We start from the raw sequence: 23,702 nt of genomic DNA, 5'->3' as shown, positions 1-23,702 counted from the left end.
TGTGCTGTCTCCTTTTGACCTTTCTCAAACTCTTCTGGTTGGTGGTGGCTTATTAGTTCTGTGTTCTTTACTAGGACCTCCTGTTGTAAAACAACTCAAGCAAATGGTTACTGTGGTACCTGGCCAGGGTGAGCAGTTTCAGTCAGTGTGCTTCCCCTAACACTTGCAGTGCTCAGCATTTTAAAGGCATTTGAAATAATCCAAAATGTGGCTTAGAACCACTCCTTCTCCTGAAAGAGCAGGTAACCATCTCCTACCTAATAATCACAATAGAAGCCACCTGTTTTTGAGTGCCTGGTGTGGTCAGTGGACTCTGATGGGCACTCTGTATTATTTGCATTAGAAGGTTATAGTTAAATTTGTATTCAGTTGCTTAATTCATTCTATATGATGGCCTTGCTAGATAAACAGAATGTATTGTCCTTTGGCAAAGGAAACTGGGCTTGGAGAGATGAAGTTACAGCTCAGGGGGAGCCCTCTAATAGGTGGGGGAAACAGGCCTGTTGTTCTGGGCTGTCCTCCTCTCCTAAGACTCACACAGTTGATGTTTATTCTGTAGGGGCTTCACTCTTCAGGCCAGCCTTTGCCTAACTAAGAACTCAGGTTTTAGTTCTTCTCCTGGAGCTAAATCTTTTTAATTGCATTCAGTAATTTCTTTAAGTGATTAAAAGAGCATTGACATAAGCCTTCACTATTAGAACCTTCTTTTTAGAGGGCTGCCAGCTACCTGGGTCTTAGAACCTTTGAGTTTATCTGCTTCCAGACTTCCCCTTTCAGTTCAGTGTCCACTCTGTCTTTAAAGTGCACTTCTGAAAAAACAAAACTGATCAAATCCCTCTTAAAACTCTGCTTTCAGGAAAAGAGGAAAACTCCCTAGTCTTGTACATAAAACTCCTCACAAGCTGGTCTTTTTGGATTTCTCTATTCTCATTTTCTTCTACTGCCAAGAATCCCATCTGCACCCCCCAACCCAACCTCCCAACGGATTCCCCCCAAAAATCACACAGATAAACATCTTGTGCTTATCTTTAAGTGGAAACCAACCGCCTCAAGTCATTTGTAGTCCATTGTCTCTATGCCTCTGGTATATTTTGTCCTTCCAGTTGCAAGTACACTTTTCTTTCATCTAACTTCTCTTCTTTGTTTAGCTAACACCCAAGCCTGGTTGCAGAGAAGGCAATGGCACCCCACTCCAGTACTCTTGCCTGGAAAATCCCATGGACGAAGGAGCCTGGTAGGCTGCAGTCCATGGGGTCCCTGAGGGTCGGACATGACCGAACGACTTCACTTTCACTTTTCACTTTGATGCATTGGAGAAGGAAATGGCAACCCACTCCAGTGTTCTTGCCTGGAGAATCCCAGGGACGGGGGAGCCTGGTGGGCTGCTGACTATGAGGTCGCACAGAGTCGGACACGACTGAAGCGACTTAGCAGCAGCAGCAGCAGCTTCACCTTCTGCCATAAGGGTGGTATCATTGCATATATGAGGTTATTGATATTTCTCGCAGCAGTCTTGATTCCAGCTTGTGCTTCTTCCAGCCCAGCATTTCTCTTGATGTACTCTGCATGGAAGTTAAATAAGCAGGGTGACAATATACAGCCTTGACGTACTCCTTTTCCTATTTGGAACCAGTCTGTTGTTCCATGTCCAGTTCTAACTGTTGCTTCCTGACCTGCATACAGATTTTTCAAGAGACAGGTCAGGTGGTCTGGTATTCCCATCTCTTTCAGAATTTTCCACAGTTTACTGTGATACTGAATGTTTATATGAACCATCCATACTTGAGCATTTGGCCTCAAAATCTAATAGGGGAAAAAAAAGATTCTGACCCTTTTTTCTTTCCCCTCTCAACTTAACATGGCCTTGCATAAGTGAGTGTCTCATTTCTGAGACCCACCAAGCTTTATGGAGGCTGGTTGCTCCCACAGTAAGGAAGGTCACTGAAAACCCTATTAACCCACCATTCTTCCCTGAAACTGAGATCCGTAATAAGCATGGTCCAGTGGAAAGAGCATGAGACTGATGTGGCCAGTTTGTGAAAGAGGTTTCATCCAGAGAAGCTCTCTGGGAACTGGGTGGTCACAGTTAATTAAGTGCACTTAAGGAAACAAGAGGATAGGCTTTAGATTCTGCTCTCCCTAACCAATCCACCTCCCTACAGTCAAACAAAATGACTTGGAAGTTGGTAGGCCGAGAGGAATCACACATGTGGCTTTAAAAAATTTTTTAAAGTAAATAAAAGTAATACATATTTATTGTAGAAAGCTTGGGAAATACAGGAAAACACACAAAATGCAAAATCATTTGTACATAGAGTCTGCTTTTATATTTAAATATATTGTTAATGCTTTTCTATGTTGAAATATTTTTCTGTAGTGTGTTTTTAATGAATATATAATATTCCAAGGGGGAAGGGGCAGTATAGGGGTAGGAGGTAAAGGTACATACTATTATGTATAAAATAAACTGCAAGGATATATTTGTACAACATAGGGAATATAGCCAATACTTCATCATAACTATAAATGGAGCATAACCTCAAAAAAATGTGAATCACTATATCATACACCTGGAACTTATATTGTACTTTAATTATACTTCAATAAAAAATAAGTAAAAATAAAAAATAAAATTTTATGCTTATAAGTTTGTGACTCTAAAATAATTTTTTCTAATAACATCAAACTTAAAAAAAAAGTTTACACTCGAAAGTTTTAAAAGGTATTCCATTATTTTGATAGTCCATAATTTGTGAATCACTGTACATTAGCCTGGTTCCAAGTATTTATAATTATGAATAAGATAAAGTACTTAAAACACAGAAAAATCCTTTATCAAATTTTTAAGGTACTTACTGCATGCTCAGTAGATAAGTCATAGAAAATGCAGAGAAGGATGATGAAAGAAACAAAGTTATCTGTGATCTCACTACCTAGAGATAACCATTCATTTTTTATCTTCTAGTCTTTCTATGAGTGTATGTGATTGCATATGATATGTAGTTTGTAAATATTACTTTTTTTCAATCTAAAGTTGACCCTTGAAAACATGCAGTTAGAAGTGCAGCCCCCATCACAAGTTGAGGATCCACATACTGCTATCCCTGCCTCAAAAGCAGAAGAGTCCATAAATGACTCCCCTAAGGGCAGGAAGCTGAAACAGCTTGGATAGAAGCCAGGATTCAGACCATAGTTCTTTTGATTCCACATATTGTGATCAGTAATTGAACACAAACTTTTCCCCACAGTTACTTCAGTTCAGTTTCAGTTCAGTTGCTCAGTCATGTGCGACTCTTTGAGACCCCATGAATTGCAGCACGCCAGGCCTCCCTGTCCATCACCAACTCCCGGAGTTCACCCAAACTCATGTGCATTGAGTCGGTGATGCCATCCAGCCATCTCATCCCCTGTCGTCCCCTTCTCCTCCTGCCCCCAATCCCTCCCAGCATCAGGGTCTTTTCCAGTGAGTCAACTCTTTGCATGTAGTGGCCAAAGTATTGGAGTTTCAGCCTCAGCATCAGTCCTTCCAATGAACACCCAGGACTGGTCTCCTTTAGGATGGACTGGTTGGATCTCCTTGCAGTCCAAGGGACTCTCAAGAGTCTTCTCCAACACCACAGTTCAAAAGCATCAATTCTTAGGCACTCAGCTTTCTTCACAGTCCAACTCTCACATCCATGACCATTGCCTGGAAAAACCATAGCCTTGACTAGACGGACCTTTGTTGGCAAAGTAAAATCATGCTTTTTAGTATGCTATCTAGGTTGGTCATAACTTTCCTTCCAAGGAGTAAGCGTCTTTTAATTTCATGGGTGCAATCACCATCTGCAGTGATTTTGGAGCCCAAAAAAATAAAGTCTGACACTGTTTCCACTGTTTCCCCATCTATTTCTCATGAAGTGATGGGACCAGATGCCACAGTTACTTAAAGATCTGTAAAATGAAAATACAGGTATTACATTTAGTGAAAAAAATTCATGTATAAATGGACCTGCACAATTGAATCAACTGTCTATTATTTCATGTGCATTTTCCTACAGTATTTCTAAAAATATTCTAAAGCTTAATTTTCTATTGCCTGGATATATCATAATTTATTTAACTATTCTTTTAGCACATATTTAGATGTATGTACATATGTTTCGCTGTTATAGACATATAGAACTTCCATTTAAAATAAAGCACCAAAAATGGTTACATAATTTAATGCTGGTAGAAATAAAGTAAAAATAATTCATGTAGACATTTTCTAACCTTCATATTCTGCTTTTAATAGTTATTCACTGAAAGACAATTTTCCTGCTCTGTTTCATACTATATGAGTTTTAGAATTTATGTCAAAGAAACCCGTTTCTGCCAGAATTGCTGGCTGAGCTTCCTGTCTCTAAAGATTAGTATTTAGGGTTTCTTTTGAGGGAGACACACAAGTGGTGCTGCTGGGGACTGATGACTTATGACTTGTTTAACCAAATACTTGACCTTCCTCTAAGCTATCACACTTTAAGAGAGTTTAATGACTCCAGTTTTAAGCTTTTGTAGCATTATGGATTTCTTCCCTTGGATTATAATAAAGCAAGAAGCCATAAGCACAAAAAATTGTTTTAAAAATAAGTAGGATATTTTGTCAGGGAAACAACAGAGAGTGACTAATGGCATTTTATATTTCAACTCTGATCACTTTGTAGTGGATGCCTACCTTCTCAGGTTGCTCAGGATTGGGTTCCTCCATACTGTTGAAGGGCTCTGCTGAGGAAACTGCCTGCTCCGGGCTCTGGCTATGATCTGTGATTATAGTGCAGAGAAAACATGTGCCTTAGCTCCTTGCAGGGTGACTTAGCTATTAGTTCTCACATTTTCCAAACTTTGTTATGTTGCTTCTGTCAGCTCATTCTTAATTCCATAATGATTTCACATACAAATTTAAATCAATGACTTGCTTTGGTGGAAACTGCCTTAGTCAACTCTTAATGGCTTATATTAGGCAATGAATGAAGGAAGGAAAGGATGAAGAGACGAATGAATAAATGAGAGCTAGCCATAAAACAAATGTGCGTAAATTGGTATTCCAGAATAAATGATGGTCTCTGCTATTACTGTTTTGATCTGTTTGGTGCATGATGAATGGCACACCAGTATAGGTACTTGGAACAAGATGGATCTTTCAGTTGGACAGATTATATCCTGTTCAGTGCCTCTGTGTGTACAAGAAATTTGCTTCTCGCTAGCCTAGGTCTGCAAAAAAAACACAAAAAACGAAACAAAAATGATGAGCTAGCCTTGGAGGTTTTCTTTGGAGTAAGAGACTCTGATGGGCAGGACAGATGCATCTGGCAGAGCAAAGCGAGGAGAAGAGCTATTGGGCTTATACAAATTCTGTTTTACCTTCACTTAAAACCTCAGTCTCATTTCCAAAAACATTTTGGGAGAAACCTCTTGGTGAGAGAGTTGCTCTGTCACAAAAGGTAACTTGAGAGCAGTTTCCTGTCTGCCTTTTTTGCCAGCTCTCTAGTTGCAAGATCCTGCCTTGTACCCAAAGGAGGCTTTGAACATCAGCTGTCTTGAACAATCTCTAGTGTTATCACTTATTTTAATGCTCCTTGCACAGGTCACTCTTGGATGTGGTGCTCTGGGCAATCTCACTCCAGAATGCTTCCCTTCCTTTATTTAACCTCTGACCTGTGAAAACAAGAGTTAATCAAGAGTTCTAAGGTAGCTAAGAGGAAGGGGAAGTGTTTGGTTACAAATTAAATATGAACAAGTCATAAGTCATAAATCTCCAATAGTGCTACCAGTTGTGTGTCTCAAGTTGCATATGGTACAGGGTATTTGGGTTATAAATTCCAGTTCAGGGCTCTCTGATTGTTTGGGGGTAGGTGGTTGGTTAGTTTTCTTTTAGTCTAAAACTCTCTGCCTTCTAAAACATTATGTTTATCGGACCAGCTACATCTATATCCTGCTTTCTCTCTGTGTGCCCGTCTCCCTTCCTTTCTTTACCTGCCTGCTTGCTTGTGTTGATTGGTTTGCTGTCCTGTGAATTGAGACAGAGCTGCTTTCCTGAAAGAAGTTAAGCATATGGAAAAACTTGCCAAAGAAAGGCACTGAAGCATAGAGCATAAATGGTTTTAAGAGACAGTCAGACAGACACTTTTATAGAGAGATTAGCGACTGAATGATACAACATTCAAGCAGAGATCTGGGGTGGAAATGAACTTAAATTTAAGTGCTATTTGTGGAAAACTGATGCCCTGTCTAATCTAGTTATTTCCTTAATTGTCACCATAAGGATACATTTAAAGCTTTATGCTTTAAAAGGCAACAGTCTAAGAATCTATGACACAGGCCACTGTTTCTTGAGGTAATTTCTTAAAAAAACACGCCTCTAAGGTGTGTTTTTGACACAAAGCCATTGGTTTTTGACACGAAGCACTGGAAGCGTAAAACATATCTTTTGTCATGCTTGATTAAAATATTTTAAATCGAGCTATTTATATTTGTGTTTCTGAATGTAACGTGTACACTAATTCCTAAAGCAGTAAAGAGTTGACACATGACTAGTGTCCCTGGAGCTGGCAAAGTAAGAAAACATGCTGAATTGTTGGGAGGCAGCCAGAGTTGGATTGCTCAGAATGCTTCGAGCCGAGGGGCCTTTGGAGGCAAGCTTTCGTTTTATCAGGGTATTACAGTAAGAACTGCATGGTAAGGATTTTAAATCCTCATCTCAGGATTGACTATTGCACTTGATCAGGTTGTACAATTAATACTGTGTTGTATGGAGTGAGTAGAATAGAGATCATGTTGGACTAATTTTATGTCTGAGCTGTGCTTTTAGTAGCTGTACTGTCCTAGGTAAATCACTTTGCTTCCCTGAGACTCAGTTTTCTCCTCTGTGAAATGGAATGATAATTTAACTCATAGAGTTGTTGTAAAGAATAATATGTCAAAGCACCTAACACTTGATAAATTGCCCCCTTTCCTCATTAGCTTCTTCTTCCAAGCTCTAAAATGTGAATAATATCAAATGTTGTCTCAGTGGGATAATTAATTTTGTTGTTTACTACTGAAAGTAGGACAGGATTTCTTGTGTAGCCATTTCTTCCTTTTGTTGTGTGTGTGTGTGTATGTGTGTATGTTTGTGTGTTTTCCAACAGAGACAATGTGTTTCTCCTTTAGTCTATGAAAGCTTCTATAAGGTGGGCCATGGTTAGACCCTCACTAACCCATTACATTATATTACAGTAGTAATTTAAACCATAAAATAAGATGCTCTGGATGGGAAAAAAACTTGCAGGTGTGTGAATACAGGAGTGGGCTGCATCATAAACTCTCTTAGGAAAATGATGAAAGGCCTCTGTGCTCACCCTCTCTGGGCTAAATGGAAAATATCTGAGAATTACAGTGAATTGTCAGTGCAGGTGTCATTACTCTACAGATCTTCTGTTACCAACACTTCACCGGTGATAACAGAAAAGTGTCTCCTTGCTTTCCTCCTAAGCAATCTCCCTCAATCATAGTAATGCTGTCATAGAAAAGAAGACGACAGATCCACTCTCTAAAAGCAACAATTATTGAATACCCATCAAGAGAGAAAAGAGTCTTTTTTCCAAAATCAAATCCAAGTGTATATTTGGGTAGCTTTATGTAAGCACAGATGTTTTATGGCAGCTTATTTTTTTTTTAATACGAACTAATATTTCTGCTTATTCAGTACATACATTTTCCTGCATAGACATAATAGATATCACAATGGGATATTAATTATGGACATAAATCAGAGATTCTGGAGCTTAACTGGAAACCATAATAAATTTACAATTTGAAATTAGCAACTGTGAGCAAAGTAGAATGCTCAGATTGAGTGAGACTATCTCTGATCTCCCGAAGGGGATTGAGTTTGTTTGTTTTTTCTTATTTAGGTTATTCCAACTTTTGATCTTAATGGTGAAAGTGCGATTTCATTAGGGAAAAACGTTGTTCAGTCTGTTTCAGGCTCAGTGGTGGATGTGTATGTTTTCCCCTCACAATTGCCATGTAAGGTAAATATCCCCATTTTACATGTTGGGGAGGAGAAATGGTCCAGGCCACAGCTAGTGACAGAATAGATGGATCTTCTGGCTTAGCAATCTGTGTAAAATTGATCAGCAAACTGTCTTTTTCCATGGGAAAACTTTCTAGAACACCAGTGTGTCTGCTTCTTTCATGAGATAGTGAGCTCCCCGAATGCTGGGTCCTGGATCTCATTACTCATGCACCTTGCAGAGTGCCAGCCATACATCAGATGGCTCTTAATAAATACAGAGGAATATGTGGTTTCATGGATGATTGACCACAACATTTGAAAAGTGAACGATCTGGAAATGTGTGATGTTTGAACTGTAAATGTCACCTCCATTTTAAATTCCAGAAAATGTTCAGTGAAGCTTGTGCAGTTAGCTCAGGAAGATGTGGATATTTTTCTCATAGGAAGGAACATTTGTGCACCTTGGTGCTAAAGCTGTAGTTTGAGAACTGTATGTGTGAAAACTGCACACATGGATGGTTTTTGTTGGGCTTAAAGATGGGAATCCTTGTTGACTGAATGTAATGAGGGAGAAGATAGGTCTTACTGAAGTCAGTGTGGTTGAAGTCTAGAGTCTTCCCACTTTCTGCCTCCAGTTGGGACGGTAAGGGGAGGGCATGAGAGGTGTAGGAATGGGAGGGAGGAAAGCTCATGTTAGAGCTTTTCTTTTCAGTAAAGTTCGAGAGAAGAATATCTTTTGAAAAGCAGGAGAAATGGATTAGAGATGGGAGAAAGCAAGTTTAGAGCAAACTCGGAGAAACTTGGGGCCTGATACACTAACAGATCAGTGGATACCTGGGCAGTTTTAGAGGTTCACGTGTGCTTGAAAAATTAGGTTATCAAACTACAATAATCAGTTTAGTTTGTGACATTTTCCCGTAGTACTTGAAGTGAAAAAAAAAAAAAAAAGTGGATAGTGGGATTCAGTTATGTTGAAGGACAAAGAATAAGAAATCTTAAGTTTGTGGGTACTTCTTGATCTGCTTGGAATGTGTGCTCACTCTATTTTAATTATTTGTCACAGACTCCAGCAGTCCACTGATAGCAGTTGTTTTTGTTTCTGGAGGATTTTTCTAAACAAAATCCCGCCTCCTAAGTCTGAAGCCCCACTTTCCAGTAAGAGTTGGTTTACTGCTACTCTCTGGCTCTGGTGGTGATGGCCTTAGTAGAAACTGTAGGGATGAGTTACATCTTGTCAAGGGAAGTTCTGACCTAGTGGATGTTTAACACATGCCAGGCACATATTAGAGATTAAACACTAAACAGTCTAGATCTTTGTTCTCATGGAGTTGACACTAATCAAGAACTAAGGTGAGTCTTCATGTACGATAAGCCCAGGAGCTGGGACTAAAATGCACCTATTTAAGTGGAACCAAAATTTTATGGGATTTCCCTGGTGGCTCAGATGGTAAAGCGTCTGTCTACAATGAGGGAGACCTGGGTTCAATCCCTGGGTTGGGAAGATCCTCTGGAGAAGGAAATGGCAACCCTCTCCAGTATTCTTGCCTGGATAATTCCATGGACAGAGGAGCCTGGTAAGCTACAGTCCATGGGGTCGCAAAGAGTCGGACACGTTCTGAGTGACTTCACTTCACTTCAAAATGTTATAGTAAAAATGAAGGGAGATTTATTTTAAAATTTTATCTAGAAAAAAAATAAACTTTGAAAATAAATTCATTTGGACAAAATCTAGCTTTTATTCTAACAACACATTAAATCTTAGAATAATGAGTCAAGTGGGGTTTGGGGGGAGGTTTTTTTGATTTTTTCAGACTTAATAATACATCATATTTGACTTTCATAGGATAATCATAAAAGGAGTCATTTTTCCAAAAGTATTTGAAGATGTCATCAGTTTTCCCAAAGCTTCTCTTAACCCTTTTATACTGAATTCATTTTCTTTTGATGTGACTTTGGTGTCACCACCCTTGTTTTTCTTGATTTTTTTCTCATCCCTTGTTTCCTGGTCTAATGCTGCCAGGTCTTCATTTGTTAGTCACTTTGCCTTGACTCTGAGCAGGTGTCCAGCATCTTAACAAGGACTTCATGAAATTCTGCATTGTTTGCAGAGGCTGTAGTTTTATTTGCATTTTCTTGTAGATGTTGGACCGTCCAAGACACTAGCAGTGGAGTAGATAGAGATGCTAGTCAAACTTGAAGGACTGAGTGGGGACTTACTGGTTTAAGTGGTCATATCATTTGTGAGTATTTTCCTCTTAATAACAGCTTGTACTTTGCTGTCCACTCTGGTGACTGCAGGGCATGAGGTATACAGAGTCCTGGAGGAGCCTCTGAAGCAGAGACTAAGAATGTTAGGTGGAGAGGGACAGGAAGAATATTCCAGGCCCTAGGCTGGATGTCTCTTGTATACATCAGTTACATTCATTAGATGGTATATATCTTTTTATAGAAGAGGAAACTGAGTCTTTGAGAGATCACTTCCGTGATGTGTCACAGTTACTACCGAAATTCATACAGAGTTGACTCAAGTCTGTGTTTTCCCATGTGCTGTGCTGCTCTGCTTCTTTAAATTTTGAGGGTGGGAGTAGTTAATATGAAAGCTTTAACAACTGAATGCCAAATAGCCTTAGCCAAGGGATGTTTTGTCATCCAGTAAGTCCTGGGTGACAAAAATCTGCTGATGGGAAGTAAGAAAAGAAGGGATACCTCCCTTAGAGTACCCATGATGGAGTTTTAAGAGCTTCTCAGGGAAGTGGAAATCACCACGAAAAACTGAAAAAACATATTGCATGTCAGTCTTCTTAGCCTTGAACTCATCATTCTAAACGCAAGTAGATGCACATCTGCCACAAGCCCCTCAAGGAGGTACTATTTCACTGTATCTCCTAATATAATGGTGCCTGAACGTTTAAATATTAAACCGTTGATTATAAAGTGAAGAAGTGAAGTTGCTCAGTCGTGTCCAACTCTTTGCAACCCCATAAACTGTAGCGTACCAGGCTCCTCTGTCCATGGGATTTTCCAGGCAACAGTACTGGAGTGGATTGCCATTTCCTTCTCCAGGGGATCTTCCCAACCCAGGGCTTGAACCCAGGTCTCCCGCATTGTAGACAGACGCTTTACCATCTGAGCCACCAGGGACGTCTATTATAAAGTAGTTTTCATTTTTTGATTCATACTAGAGCCAGAGCATTTATGTTGATCTCCTTCAAATTATGTGTATTACCAGATCGTATCATCTAAGGTTTTCTCTCTTTAGGGTAGCAAAGTGGACACTGGCTCTGGTAGGGCTGAGATGATCTACTGGGCTGTGCTGAGTGGGAAGTAAGCACTTTCTGCCTGGCTCTAAATACTCATCCTCAACATGTTTCTTCTCTTTAACTGGCCCTATGGTTCCCCACTGATTACAGAATAAAAGGGAGGCCCATGGGTTTGGCATGAGAGCCCCTCCGGAGCCTGACCCTTCTGCACACTGCCTCATCTTTCAGCCTGCACACCCTACTCTCTGGCTATTCCAGCTGCACACAGTTCTTAAGTCATGCCCAGGTTTGTGCTGGCAAGCCACTGCTCCTGTGGTTTTCCTGTGCTCTTTATCTCCACCCCTTCCAACCTTCTTCCCATACACTAAGAGCAGCCTCTTTCAAGACTTAGCTGAAGCCCAACCTTTCTGTGTGATGCATATTGACTCCTACCAACAGATGTAACTAGCTATTCTCTCCATTGTGTGCCCTCCCCTGCAACCATGGTTTAAATTTTTTACTTTCTCAACTCATGTCATTATTCTGTATACTCTACTTGGTCTACTTATGGAGTCGCAAAGAGTCAGACATGACAGAGACTGTTTTTTCTTTGTTTGTTTGTTTTCATGTTCCCTTGTAATTTAATAATTGGATCCAAAAGCCTAGGCCAAATAAAGCACTTGGGAAAGAGATCCAGCACTCCCACCTAAACTATTACTCCTTGTTATATTATCTCTTCTTCCCACAAAAGACCATGGCCTTCTTCAATGCAGGGACTCTTTGGGATTTTTGGCCCCAGCCTTGAACTGAGCCCGACACGTCGTGATGCTCTGCATTGCAAACTTGAGCAGTTGCATGAAGGGAACAAGTTGAGCAAGCCCTGAGATGTTTGGAAGTCCGTTAGCTATCCAGGGAGGAGCGAGCAGCACAATGGAGCGTTTGTTTCCTGCCTTTGGATTGGGAAGTAGTGTTTACTTCGTGCTGACAGACAAGCACAAAATGGAGCCGAGGGTCTCCATATCCTCACCTGCACCCTTGCCGGCAGCTCGAAGCTGTTGTGTCGGCACTAATGAAGCAGCACAGGAAACACCACTGGATAAAGTTCAGCTGTGAACCCTGGCCTCCCAACAGGGGAAAAGAGGGATCCTTTGAAGAAGAAGACAGCTGGGTTTTGGTTTCAAGACCTTAACACTGCCATCACTAGATACTCATCTGTCAGTGCACAGGGGACAACATGTGGGGAACAGTTGTGTCCGGTCAGGCTGAAGAGAGAGAGATGGCTGGTTTCCAGGGCAACTGCAAAACCTCCCATGGCTGAGGGTTCTGTTTAGTGTAGCCAAAAAGAATCGATTTGGTGGGGTCGAGGTTGAGTGTGAGATCCTGGGCACAGTCGGCTGTGGGCCAGGCGACTGTAGCACATCACCCTCCGCATCCTCACAAACTATGTCAGTCAGTTGAACCTAGTGGCCAGAACTGCTTCCTGTGCACCACAGTCCTAAATTATCAGAGAAGCAGCCTGTCCCATGTCCCTTCAAGTCTTCCTAAAATGACTACAACTTTGCTCTCATTTACTTGAGACCATGGTTTCCTTAAACAAAATATTTTCTCTTCTTGCTTCCCCCCTCGACCCCTTCCCACTGGATTTAACTAGTGGTATTTTTTTCTGTCAGGGAAAAAAAAAAGATATTTGTAATCCTTGATTGAGTTTGTTTACTGAGAATCCTCTAATCTGGGCAGGAGTTTTTTCTGAGGGGATTTATTGTTCATTCTATAATGGCTTTTAACTCAGCAGAGGTTTATTTAACAGAATAGGAAGAGGGAAACTTATCTCCTCCCTAATCCCTCTTGAATGTTTACATTACTCTGCCAAAGTAAATGCTGTGTAAAGTGGCAGCAGTCATTTGCTCTGTAATAATCAATATGCAGTTGCCAGAGCTGATTGAAGCATATTAACATAAGTGATAATACTGTCAGAGAAGTGAAAAGTTAAGTTGCTTATCAGTATATTTTGATAAGCTACTTAAATTTTACAGTAGCATGTGCTAGCTTCAGACAGACATTAATGACAGAGAGCTGTGTGCTTTATCTATCCTCTCTATTCGCTCTCACTTCATTTATTACCCTCAGCAGTACAGCTGGTAATCTATCCAGGGCGCTGATTTCCTTCTGCCCGCTGGGATGGAGTCAGCTCTCCACTCTGTTGGTAATGGACACTATGAACACAGCAGGGCAGATGTGAGCATGACGGCAAGCAGTTGATAGGATACTCTTCCCACATGACTGTTTGATGTCGTTTTGGAAAAGTTTTCTATGGAGAACAAAAGCCACTGATGTTTTAAGTGAAAAAACTTCTTGGGAATAGGAATATGTTTCAGCAATAATTCTGTAGCATTAATACGCCTCTGCTGGTTTTGTTTGTTCCATCAACACTGAGCACTGAGGGTCTGCCCTGGGAAGACAAAGTAAAGAAGGATGTGATTCCTTCCTTATTGTTATGTTTAATCTGTTAGGAAGACAGATGCGCCATTGAGTGCCACATGGTGTGTGGATTGTTATAATGATAGTTTGCGTGTGACAGGGCAGTACAGAAAAAGGGGAATTAGGGCTTGAGAGTTGGGGACAGGGCAGTGGTGGGGAACTATTAGGAGAATGAGCAGAAGTCAGCTAGAGGAGATCATGAAGGTCAGAGGGAGAATAGTGCTAAGTGTATGCAGTGCAGACTCGGGCAGTCTTGAGATCGCCTGGACATTCCTCAGAGTATGATTGCAGTGAGAGGAATGCGTATATGGGGGTGCAAAGTGAGGGCAACTGGAAGGATGGTCAAGGACCTAACAGAAGAGCCTTGAATGCTGTCCTAAGAAGTCCTGCAATGATGGGGCACCGCTGCAGGAATTTAATCCAATGGGCCACTTATACTCACATTTTAGACCACTCTGTGAGCCACACAGACAATGGACTAAGGTCAGGACCAGGCTCTCGTCAGAATTAAGGAACATGATGGTCAGGACCTGCTGGAGGGCAGTGGGCGCAGAGAGTCAGAGCTCTTGCTGCAATAAGCACAGAGAAGGCTGTATTATAATAGAAAGTTTGATGAATGGTTTCAAGCTCTTGGGGCCTTTGGGACACTTGCACACAGCAACAGTGAAAGTGCTGTGTATGTGTGTCTATGTGAGTGTATGTGTGGCTATGTGTGTTCAATCATGAGAAACTTGAATAGAAGCTTTCCTGGAAGGGGTGGGTGTGGTAGGAGGAGCCTGGGGGGCTCTTCAGAGATGGTTCCTGATTGCAGAGTCTGCTTTGAATTTCTTCTTTATGAACCTGTTCTAGCTCTGAGGCATGGGAATAATTTATAATGGACATTGAATCCTCTGCCTTACACAGGCAATTTTTTTAAATCTCAGAAATAATTAGCATTTTACCAGTCTGCATTTCTAGCACAGCCTACAACAGGAAGGCTCTTCAGGATGTAAAGAGAAAGTGAAATGTACTGTCTTGAGTTAGCTCCTGATTAGTTTTTGACCTGTATACTAATAGTTTGTGTGTTTCCTCTTCTTCCCTCAGCTATCTCCCCTGGTTCGAAGTATTTTATAAGCTACTTAACATCTTGGCAGATTACACGACAAAAGGACAGGTATTTACCTTCTATTTTACTCTGTTTAATAAGTAAACTTTAACTTTTATGATTATAAAAATAATAGTGCTGTGTATTTCACTAAAATGTTTACTGAAAAAGTAACACATTCCCATTATGGAAAGTTTGGGAAATTCAGAAAGCAGTAAGAAGGAAAAGAAAGTCACTCCTAATATGTCTCCCTACCTTCCCCTCAACCTCAAATAAGTATTGCTAGCATTTTGGGATGTTTTCTTCCTTTACTTTTTGAATTAAATACATAATAAATAGGCCCTTAGCATTCAGAGTTAATATTCACCATCTCATATTCCCAAACAGCTCTGAAAGTTCATGATAAGTATTAAATAATAATTTTGCTGAGGCACAAATTTGAATTATTAGGGTTTGTCAATAAAACACTTAACTGGCAAGTGACCTAACCCAGTGTCCCAGTCCCATTTCAGTAGGGCTTTCTTGTGCTTTTACAGTAATTTTTTTAAGGGTGCCTCACTGTACTTTTGGAAGAAGTCACACACTGAAGTATCTTCGGTGGGTGTCAAGAGGCAACTGGAACTGTATTTAGACTTTTGAAACCCACAGTTTTAGGTACCATAGTAATGGAAGTGTTTATTCCATGATAATAAAACCATGGTAAATCTTTCCCATGGCTGCATATCATGTATCATGTACCTTAGTTTACAGAGATGTTTCTCTGTATTAGGAATTTTCATTATTTGGGGAGAATATTTCATTATTTTTTTTCACTATTGTATAGCCATTAACATCTTTGAACATAAAAAAATTTTCTTTATTTTGGAGTGTTTCCTTAAAAGGAGAATCTCAGATGGGCCATTTGAAGGTTAGTAGACATAAATATTTTAAAACATTTGCCAAGCTTCTTTCCAGAAGAATTGTACTCCTATATTTTGCCAGTAAAGGGTAAAAGATACCCTTCAGTGGCAAAGTACAGGAATACCTGGGTTACCACAGTCACATCACTGGCTTTTGATGACTTCATTGTGTCCTTGACAAGTGAACACTTCTCATTGTTTTAATTTCATTTCTTTGATTATTAGTTAGTTGACTATTTGTCTATATAACTTATTATAGTTTCCTTTTTTGTAAATGGTCTAAGATTTTTAATTAAAGAGATGCATTATTATTAAATGTTAGAGAGTTTCCCCCATCGTATTGTCTACAGAACATTAGTGCTAAAAAATGCTCCATTCAAAAAGAGTACCATAGGTGAGTAATACTGGAGTCAGAAAGGGAAAGCTGTGCCTCATTTTTGTCTCCTTAAAATTCTTGTAACATAGACTCTGAAAAGTCCTACAGTGGAGAAATCTATGTTACCTAGAAATTCACAACGGCCCCATCCCTTTTAATTCCATGACAAATATTAACAGCATTCTGAGATACCAGTGTTTCCTGGAACACATTTTGGGAAATGCTATTTTTGAAGAAAAGGTGGAAATTATGTGAATAATGGATAAATCTTTAAGTTAGATTTACTCACTGGCAAGTGTATTCCAGAGGCCACAGTAAATGGAAGAAATAACTAATAGAAATGGCTCCCTGGATCAGTACACTCATTCTGAAAGGATGCTTTAGGTATCAGGAAATTCTGTCATAAAATAAGTGGTTTACTCTTTGATGAATGAGTTGAGGCCACCTTGGATCTGTTCATTGATTTCCGATTCATGGTTCACTTTTGTCAAACATTTGGTTTTTCATTTAAAACTGAAAGATGTCTAAGATGTCTTTAGTAAATAGAATTGTATAACACGTAGGCTCTTAACAATCTTACAATTAGAACTTAACTCACAGTTTTTCCCCACCATATATAAGCTCCAGTCATTTAAAAAAAAAACCAACTTAACCAGACTTTTAAAAACATGTCTTAGGGTACAGGAAGTATTAGGTGGGTAACAAACTATGCATAGGGGAGATAGGATTATTACTCTGTAAAACTGGTGTACCAATCCTCTGGGCCTCTGCCCCAGTTAAGGACTCTGCCTCTTGGAATGTTGGAAACTGAGATCAGTGATCTGTTCTAGTGGAGTCTGTTTCCCTTATACGAAAGACTCTGTTTATTGAATTTCTTCTGGTGAAAGAAATTATGACACAGAAGATAGGTAGTCTGCTTGCAACTGGCTTGATTATTTGCAAGGTGTGGGTTATGATTAGAACAGGTAGAAAGAGCTTTAATTAAAAAAAAAATAAACGACTCTTTCCCAAGTCCAGAAGTCATTGAGAAAGTTGTACAGGGTAGGTAGGCTTCAATTAAGGGCCTGGGGAGTGGCCATGATGACTCAGCATGGAGGACAGAGTCTAAGCTACATCGTGAGGGTGTCTGTTTGAGTCACTGATGCGCAGTGATTTTCAGGCCCTGAATAAGGCTATGATGACACCTCGGCAGAAGGGATAGCAGAGGGTGAGGAGGGCGTCTGATCCAGAGAGAGAGTGAGCAGGCTGTTTGAGGGTGTTGGAGGCTAAGCAGTGACGCAGTTATTTATGTGGGACAGTAGTGACAGTGGAGAAGGCGATGGCGCCCACTCCAGCACTCTCGCCTGGAGACTCCCAGGGATGGCGGAGCCTGGGGGGCTTGCAGTCTATGGGGTCACGAAGAGCTGGACATGACTGAGCTGCTTCGCTTTCACTTTTCACTTTGATGCATTGGAGAAGGAAATGGCAACCCAGTCCAGTGTTCTTGCCTGGAGAATCCCAGGGATGGGGGAGCCTGGTGGGCTGCCGTCTATGGGGTCACACAGAGTCGGACATGACTGAAACGACTTAGCAGCAGCAGCAGCAGCAGCAGTGGCGACAGTGTCTTGGCTTTATCTGGGCACCAGATGTCAGAACTTCAGTGGGATCTAGAGGAGGCACGTGGAAAGAGGACAACAGCAATGGCCGAGCACTAGGGTGATGAACCCTGGGATAAGGAGGGCATTTTTGTTGGTGGGAGATCCAGGGGAGGGGGGCAGATATTGGTGGCCTAGCACTGGATGTCAGTATTTGAGCAGAGTAAGAAGGACATCCAGATGGAGAGGGAGGTAGGGACAGTGATAAAAGATTGCTTACATACAAGCAAGTCGATATATTAAGGAAATAAAGGCAACATTTTTCACTTTGGCTAGAATATAGTTAAAATATATGAAGAGAAGAAACTAGAATTATTCCTGTGTTGGATTGAAATGAGAGTCATTGATGTGAACCCCATGGCTTTCAGTGTATGTGACAGATATAGAAAATGGAGATGTAACTGTGTACTGTGGGTTGTGTGTGTGAGAGAGATGTCCCCTGGCCCTATCCACTGAAAGGGTCTGGGGTCCACAATACACAAGTAGCAGTGAGCACACCCAAGTACCCAAATCTTGGTTCCTAAATCCATTTTCTGGTCAAAGCTATGGTTTCTCCAATAGTCATGTATGGATGTGAGACCTGCACCGTAAAGAAAGCTGAGTGCTGAGGAATTGATGCTTTTGAACTGTGGTGTTGAAGACTCTTGAGAGTCCCTTGGACTGCAAGGAGATCAAACCAGTCCATCCTAAAGGTCCTGAATATTCATCGGAAGGACTGGTGCTGAAGCTCCAATACTTTAGCCACCTGATGTGAAGAACTGGCTCATTGGGAAAGACCCTGATGCTGGAAAACAGTCCATGGGGTGGCAAAGAGTCAGATACAACTGAGCAACTGAGCTGAAATCCATTTTCTACTGAAAGGAGCAGAAACTCCATGAAGAAATGTCTGATTCTTCTTATACTTGTGAAAAGATGAGTCTGGAATATCTTTTTGTGCCAAAAGTGAGGAGGTGCTCAAAACATTTTGGGGTGGAGGGGTCAAGGTGGATAGGAGGATGTGGAATTCACCTATCCTCACAAGTACATCAAGAATATGTCTGCAAATGGAACTGTTCTCTGTTCTCACAGAGCACCTACTGAACACTAACAGAACTCTCTGGACACCTAAAAACACAAGAAAAATCCCCACACAACCAAACAGGATAAAAGAAAGAAAAGAGGAAATAGGAAGGGAACAGCACCCCTGGCAGGGAGCTGAAGGATCAGGAGGCATTCCTTCACTCAGAGAAACCCCTTCACTCTGGGGAAGTCAGCTGGGACAAAGAAGAAACTTCAGAGGATCAGAGGGGAACCAGCAACCAGTCTGAGAGGTAGGCCAGAATAAGATCTGTGCAAGCTGCATACCCCAGCCTGAGTTGTGTGTCTGCCGGTGTGGAGGGAGGCTGCGTGCTGAAAAACGGGATTTGGAGAGCAGACCTAGGGAAGGGACAACTGTTAGCTTAGATACCAAGACTTAGCTCCACTCAACTTTTTGCAGACTCCAGTGCTGGAAGCCTCAGGCCAAACAAACAGCGAGATAGGAACACAATCCCATCCATTAACAAACAGGCTGCTTAAAGTCATAGTAAGCTCATAGACACCCCAAAACACACCCCCCTAATGTAACCCTTCCCATCAGAGAGACAGGATTCAGCCCTGCCCACTGGAGCACAGGCACTGGTCCCTTCCACCAGGAAGCTTACACAAGCTCCTGGACCAACCTGACCCACTGGAGGACAGAAACCAGAAGCAAGAGAAACTGTGACCCTACAGCCATCAGAAAGGAGATTGCAAGCACAGTAAGTTAGACAAATTGAAAAGACGGAAAAAATATTGCAGATGAAGGAGCTAGGGAAAAACCAAAAGGACCAAGTAAATGAAGGGAGGAAATAGACAATCTACCTGAAAAAGAATTCAGAGTAGTATAATAAAGATGATCCAGATCTCAGAATAATCACGGATGAACAACACAATAACTGAAATGAAAAATACGCTGAAAGAAATCAATAGCAGATAAACTGAGCAGAAGAATGGATAAATGAGCTGGAAGATGGAATGGTGGAAATACTGCTGCAGAGCAGAATGAAGAAAAAAGAGTGAAAAGAAATGAGGACAGTCTCAGAGTCCTCTGTGACAACATTAACTGCAACAGCATTTGATTTATAGGGATTCCAGAAGAAGAGAAAGGGTCTGAGAAAATATTTGAAAATTAAGAGTCAAAAACTTCCCTAACATAGGAAAGGAAATAGTCTCTCAAGTCCAGGAAGTGCAGAGAGTCTTATACAGGATAAATCCATGGAGAAACATGCTAGCAAAAATTAAATACAATGAAAATATATTAAAAGCAGAAAATAAAATACAAGGCGATTCCCCATAAGATTTTTTAGCAGAAACTTTGCAGGCCAGAAGGGAGTGGAAGGCCATGTTTAAAATAATGAAAGGAAAAACCTACTACCAAGATTTCCCTGGTAGCTCAGCTGGTAAAGAATATGCCTGCAATTCAGGAGACCCTGATTTGATTCCTGGGTTGAAAGATCCTCTGGAGAAGGGATAGGCTACCCACTCCAGCATTCTTAGGCTTCTCTGGTGGCTCAGTCAGTAAAGAATCCACCTGCAATGCGGCCTGGGTTCGATCCCTGAGTTGAGAAGACCTTCTGGAGGAGAGCATAGCAACCCACTCCAGCATCCTTGCTTGGAGGATCCCCATGGACAAAGGAGCCTGGCAGACTGCAGTCCATGGAGTCGCAGAAAGTCAGACATGACTGAGTGACTAAACACACAGCGAGATTACTCTACCCAGTAAGGGTCTTATTCATATTTGACGGAGAAATGAAAAACTGTATAGAAAAGCAAAAGCTAAGAGAATTCAGCACACCAAACCAGCTTTACAATTCGTGCTAAAGGAACTTCTTTCAGAGGGAAATATAAGAGAGAAAAACAAAACAAAACCGACAAAACACAACCCAAAACAATTAAGAAAATGGCAGTAGGAACATATGTATAGATAATTACCTTAAATGTAAATGTTTTAAATGCTGCAGCCAAAAGACATAGTCTGGCTGAATGGATAAAAGGACATGAACTATATATATGCAGTCTACAGGAGACCTACTTCAGATCTAGGGACACATGTAGAGTGAAAGTGGGGGATGGAAAAAGATACCGTATGCAAATGGAAGTCAAAGCTGGAGTAGCAATACCCATATCAGACAAAGTTAAGTCAAAGTGAAAGTGAAGTCGCAAAAAAAAAAAATTAAAAAAAAAAAGAAAGTGAAGTCGCTCAGTTGTGTCCAACTCTTTGCGACCCCGTAGACTGTAGCCCACCAGGCTCCTCCGTCCATGGGATTCTCCAGGCAAGAATACTGGAATGGGTTGCCATTTCCTTCTCCAGGGGATCTTCCCAACCCAGGGATTGAACCCAGGTCTCCTGTATTGCAGGCAGACACTTTAACGTCTGAGCCATATCAGACAAAATAGAGTTTAAAATAAAGACTCTTACAAGAGATAAGGAAGGACATTACATAATGATCAAGCAATCAATCCAAAAAGAAGATATAACCGTTTAAAATATTTGTGCACCCAACATACTGCTGCTGCTGCTGCTGCTGCTGCTAAGTCGCTTCAGTTGTGTCCGACTCTGTGCGACCCCACAGACTGCAGCCCACCAGGCTTCCCCCGTCCCTGGGATTCTCCAGGCAAGAACACTGGAGTGGGTTGCCATTTCCTTCTTCAATGCATGAAAGTGAAAAGTGAAAGTGAAGTCGCTCAGTTGTATCCGACTCTTAGCGACCCCATGGACTGCAGCCCACCAGGCTCCTCCGTCCATGGGATTTTCCAGGCAAGAGTACTGGAGTGGGGTGCCATTGCCTTCTCCAGCACCCAACAGGAACACCTCAATACATAAGACAAACACTCACAGACGTAAAAGGGGAAATTGACTGTAACAATAACTTTGGTGGACTTTAACACCTTACCTACAGCAATGGACAAATCATCCAGACAGAAAATTAATAAGGAAGCAGAAGCTTTTAATGATACATTAGGCCAGATAAACTTAATTGATATTTATAGACATTCCGTCCAAAAGCTGCAGAGTATAGTTTCTTCTCAAGTGCGCACAGAACATTCTCCAGGATAGATAACATCTTAGGTCACAAACTAAGCCTTGGAAAAAAATTTTTTTAAATTTATTTTATTATAAAACCTCAATAAATTTAAGAAAATCAAAATCATATCAAGCATGACCACAACCCTGTGAGATTAGCAATCAGGTTTAGGGCTTCCCTTGTGGCTCAGCTGGTAAAGAATCAGCCTGCAATATGGGAGACTTCGGTTTGATCCCTGAGTTGGGAAGATCTCCTGGAGAAGGGAATGGCTACCCACTCCAGTATTCTGACCTGGAGAATTCCATGAACTGTATAGTCCATGGGGTCGGAAAGTCAGACACGACTGAGTGACTGTCACACTTGCATAGGAAAAAAAGAGCTGTGAAAAACACAAACACATGGAGGCTAAACAATATGCTACTAAATAACCAGCGGATCACTGAAGAAATCAGAGAGGAAATTTTTTAAGACTTAGAAACAAATGGTAATGAAAACACCACCCAAAACCTATGGGACACAGCAAAAGAGGGAAGTGTATAGTAGCACAGTTCCACCAAAACAAAAAAAAAACAAGAAAAGTCTTGAACAACCTAAGGTTACACCTAAAGCAGCTGGAGAAAGAACAACAAAAAGCCCTCAAAGTTAATAGAAGGGAAGAAATCATAAAGATCAGAGCAGAAATAAATGAAATGGAAAAGAAGAAAACGATAGCAACAATCAATGAAACTAAACACTATTTCTTTGAGAAGATAAATAAAATTAATAAACCTTTAGCCAGACTCATCAAGAATAAAACGCAAAGGACTCAAATCAGTAAAACTAGAAATGAAAAAGAAATTACAATTGAACTGCAGAAATACAAAGGATCATAAGAGACTACTACAAGCAACTATATGCCAATAAAATGGACTACCTGGAAGAAAGGGACAAACTTTCCAAGACTAAATCAGGAAGAAATAGAAAATATGAATAGTCTAATCATAAGTAATGAAATTGAAACTGTGATTAAAAATCTTCCAACAAACAGAAGTCCAGGACCTGATGGCTCCACAGGTAAATCCTATCAAACATTTAGAGAAGAGGTAATAACTTCTCTAACTCTTCCAGAAAATTACAGAAGGAGGGACACTCCCAAGCTTACTCTACAAGGCCACCATCAATTACCCTGATACCAAAACCAGACAAAAAAAGAAAATTATAGACCAATATCACCAAGAAACATTGATGCAAAAATCCTCCACAAAATATTAGCAAACCACTAATGCATCATGATCAAGTGTAATTTATCCCAGAGATGCAAGAATTATTCAGTACATGCAAATCAGTTAAGTGATATACCATAGTAACAGACTGAAAATAAAAACCATATGACCATCTCAATAGATGCAGAAAAAGCTTTTTATAAAATTCAACACACATTTATGACAAAAACTCTCCAGAAAGAGAGCATAAATGGAACCTACCTTAAAGGCCATATAAGACAAACCCACAGCAACCATCATTCTCAGTGGGGAGAAGCTGAAAGCATTTCTTCTTAAGATCAGGAACAAAACAAGGATATCCACTCTCGTCACTCTTATTCAACACAGTTTTGGAAGTCCTACCATGGCAATCAGAGAAGAAAAAGTAATCTTAAAAAGGAACCCAACTGGAAAAGAAGTAGTAAAACTGTCACTGTTTGCAGATGACATAATACTATACATAGAAAATCCTAAAGATGCCACCAGAAAACTGCTGCTGCTGCTAAGTCACTTCAGTCGTATCTGACTCTGCGACCCCATAAACGGCAGCCCACCAGGCTTCCCTGTCCCTGGGATTCTCTAGGCAAGAACACTGGAGTGGGTTGCCATTTCCTTCTCCAATGCAGGAAAGTGAAGTGAAAGTGAAGTC

At 40.8% G+C, this 23,702-nt stretch overlaps 1 protein-coding gene across 3 annotated transcripts in view; it reads left to right on the top strand.

The window, feature by feature from the left end:
* The window catches only part of DENND1A (DENN domain containing 1A), a 540,190-nt gene that overhangs the window by 244,959 nt on the left and 271,529 nt on the right, over positions 1-23,702 (top strand). For all 3 annotated transcript variants that reach the window (XM_052647633.1, XM_052647632.1, XM_052647635.1), the window contains exon 6: positions 14,818-14,887. In XM_052647633.1, coding sequence (XP_052503593.1) covers positions 14,818-14,887 — 70 coding nt within the window. The remainder of the gene's footprint in view (positions 1-14,817; positions 14,888-23,702) is intronic.

This window comes from Budorcas taxicolor, chromosome 11, assembly GCF_023091745.1.
Source record: "Budorcas taxicolor isolate Tak-1 chromosome 11, Takin1.1, whole genome shotgun sequence".
Taxonomy (NCBI): Eukaryota; Metazoa; Chordata; class Mammalia; order Artiodactyla; family Bovidae; genus Budorcas; species Budorcas taxicolor.
This window is presented reverse-complemented; position numbering and strand designations above follow the sequence as displayed.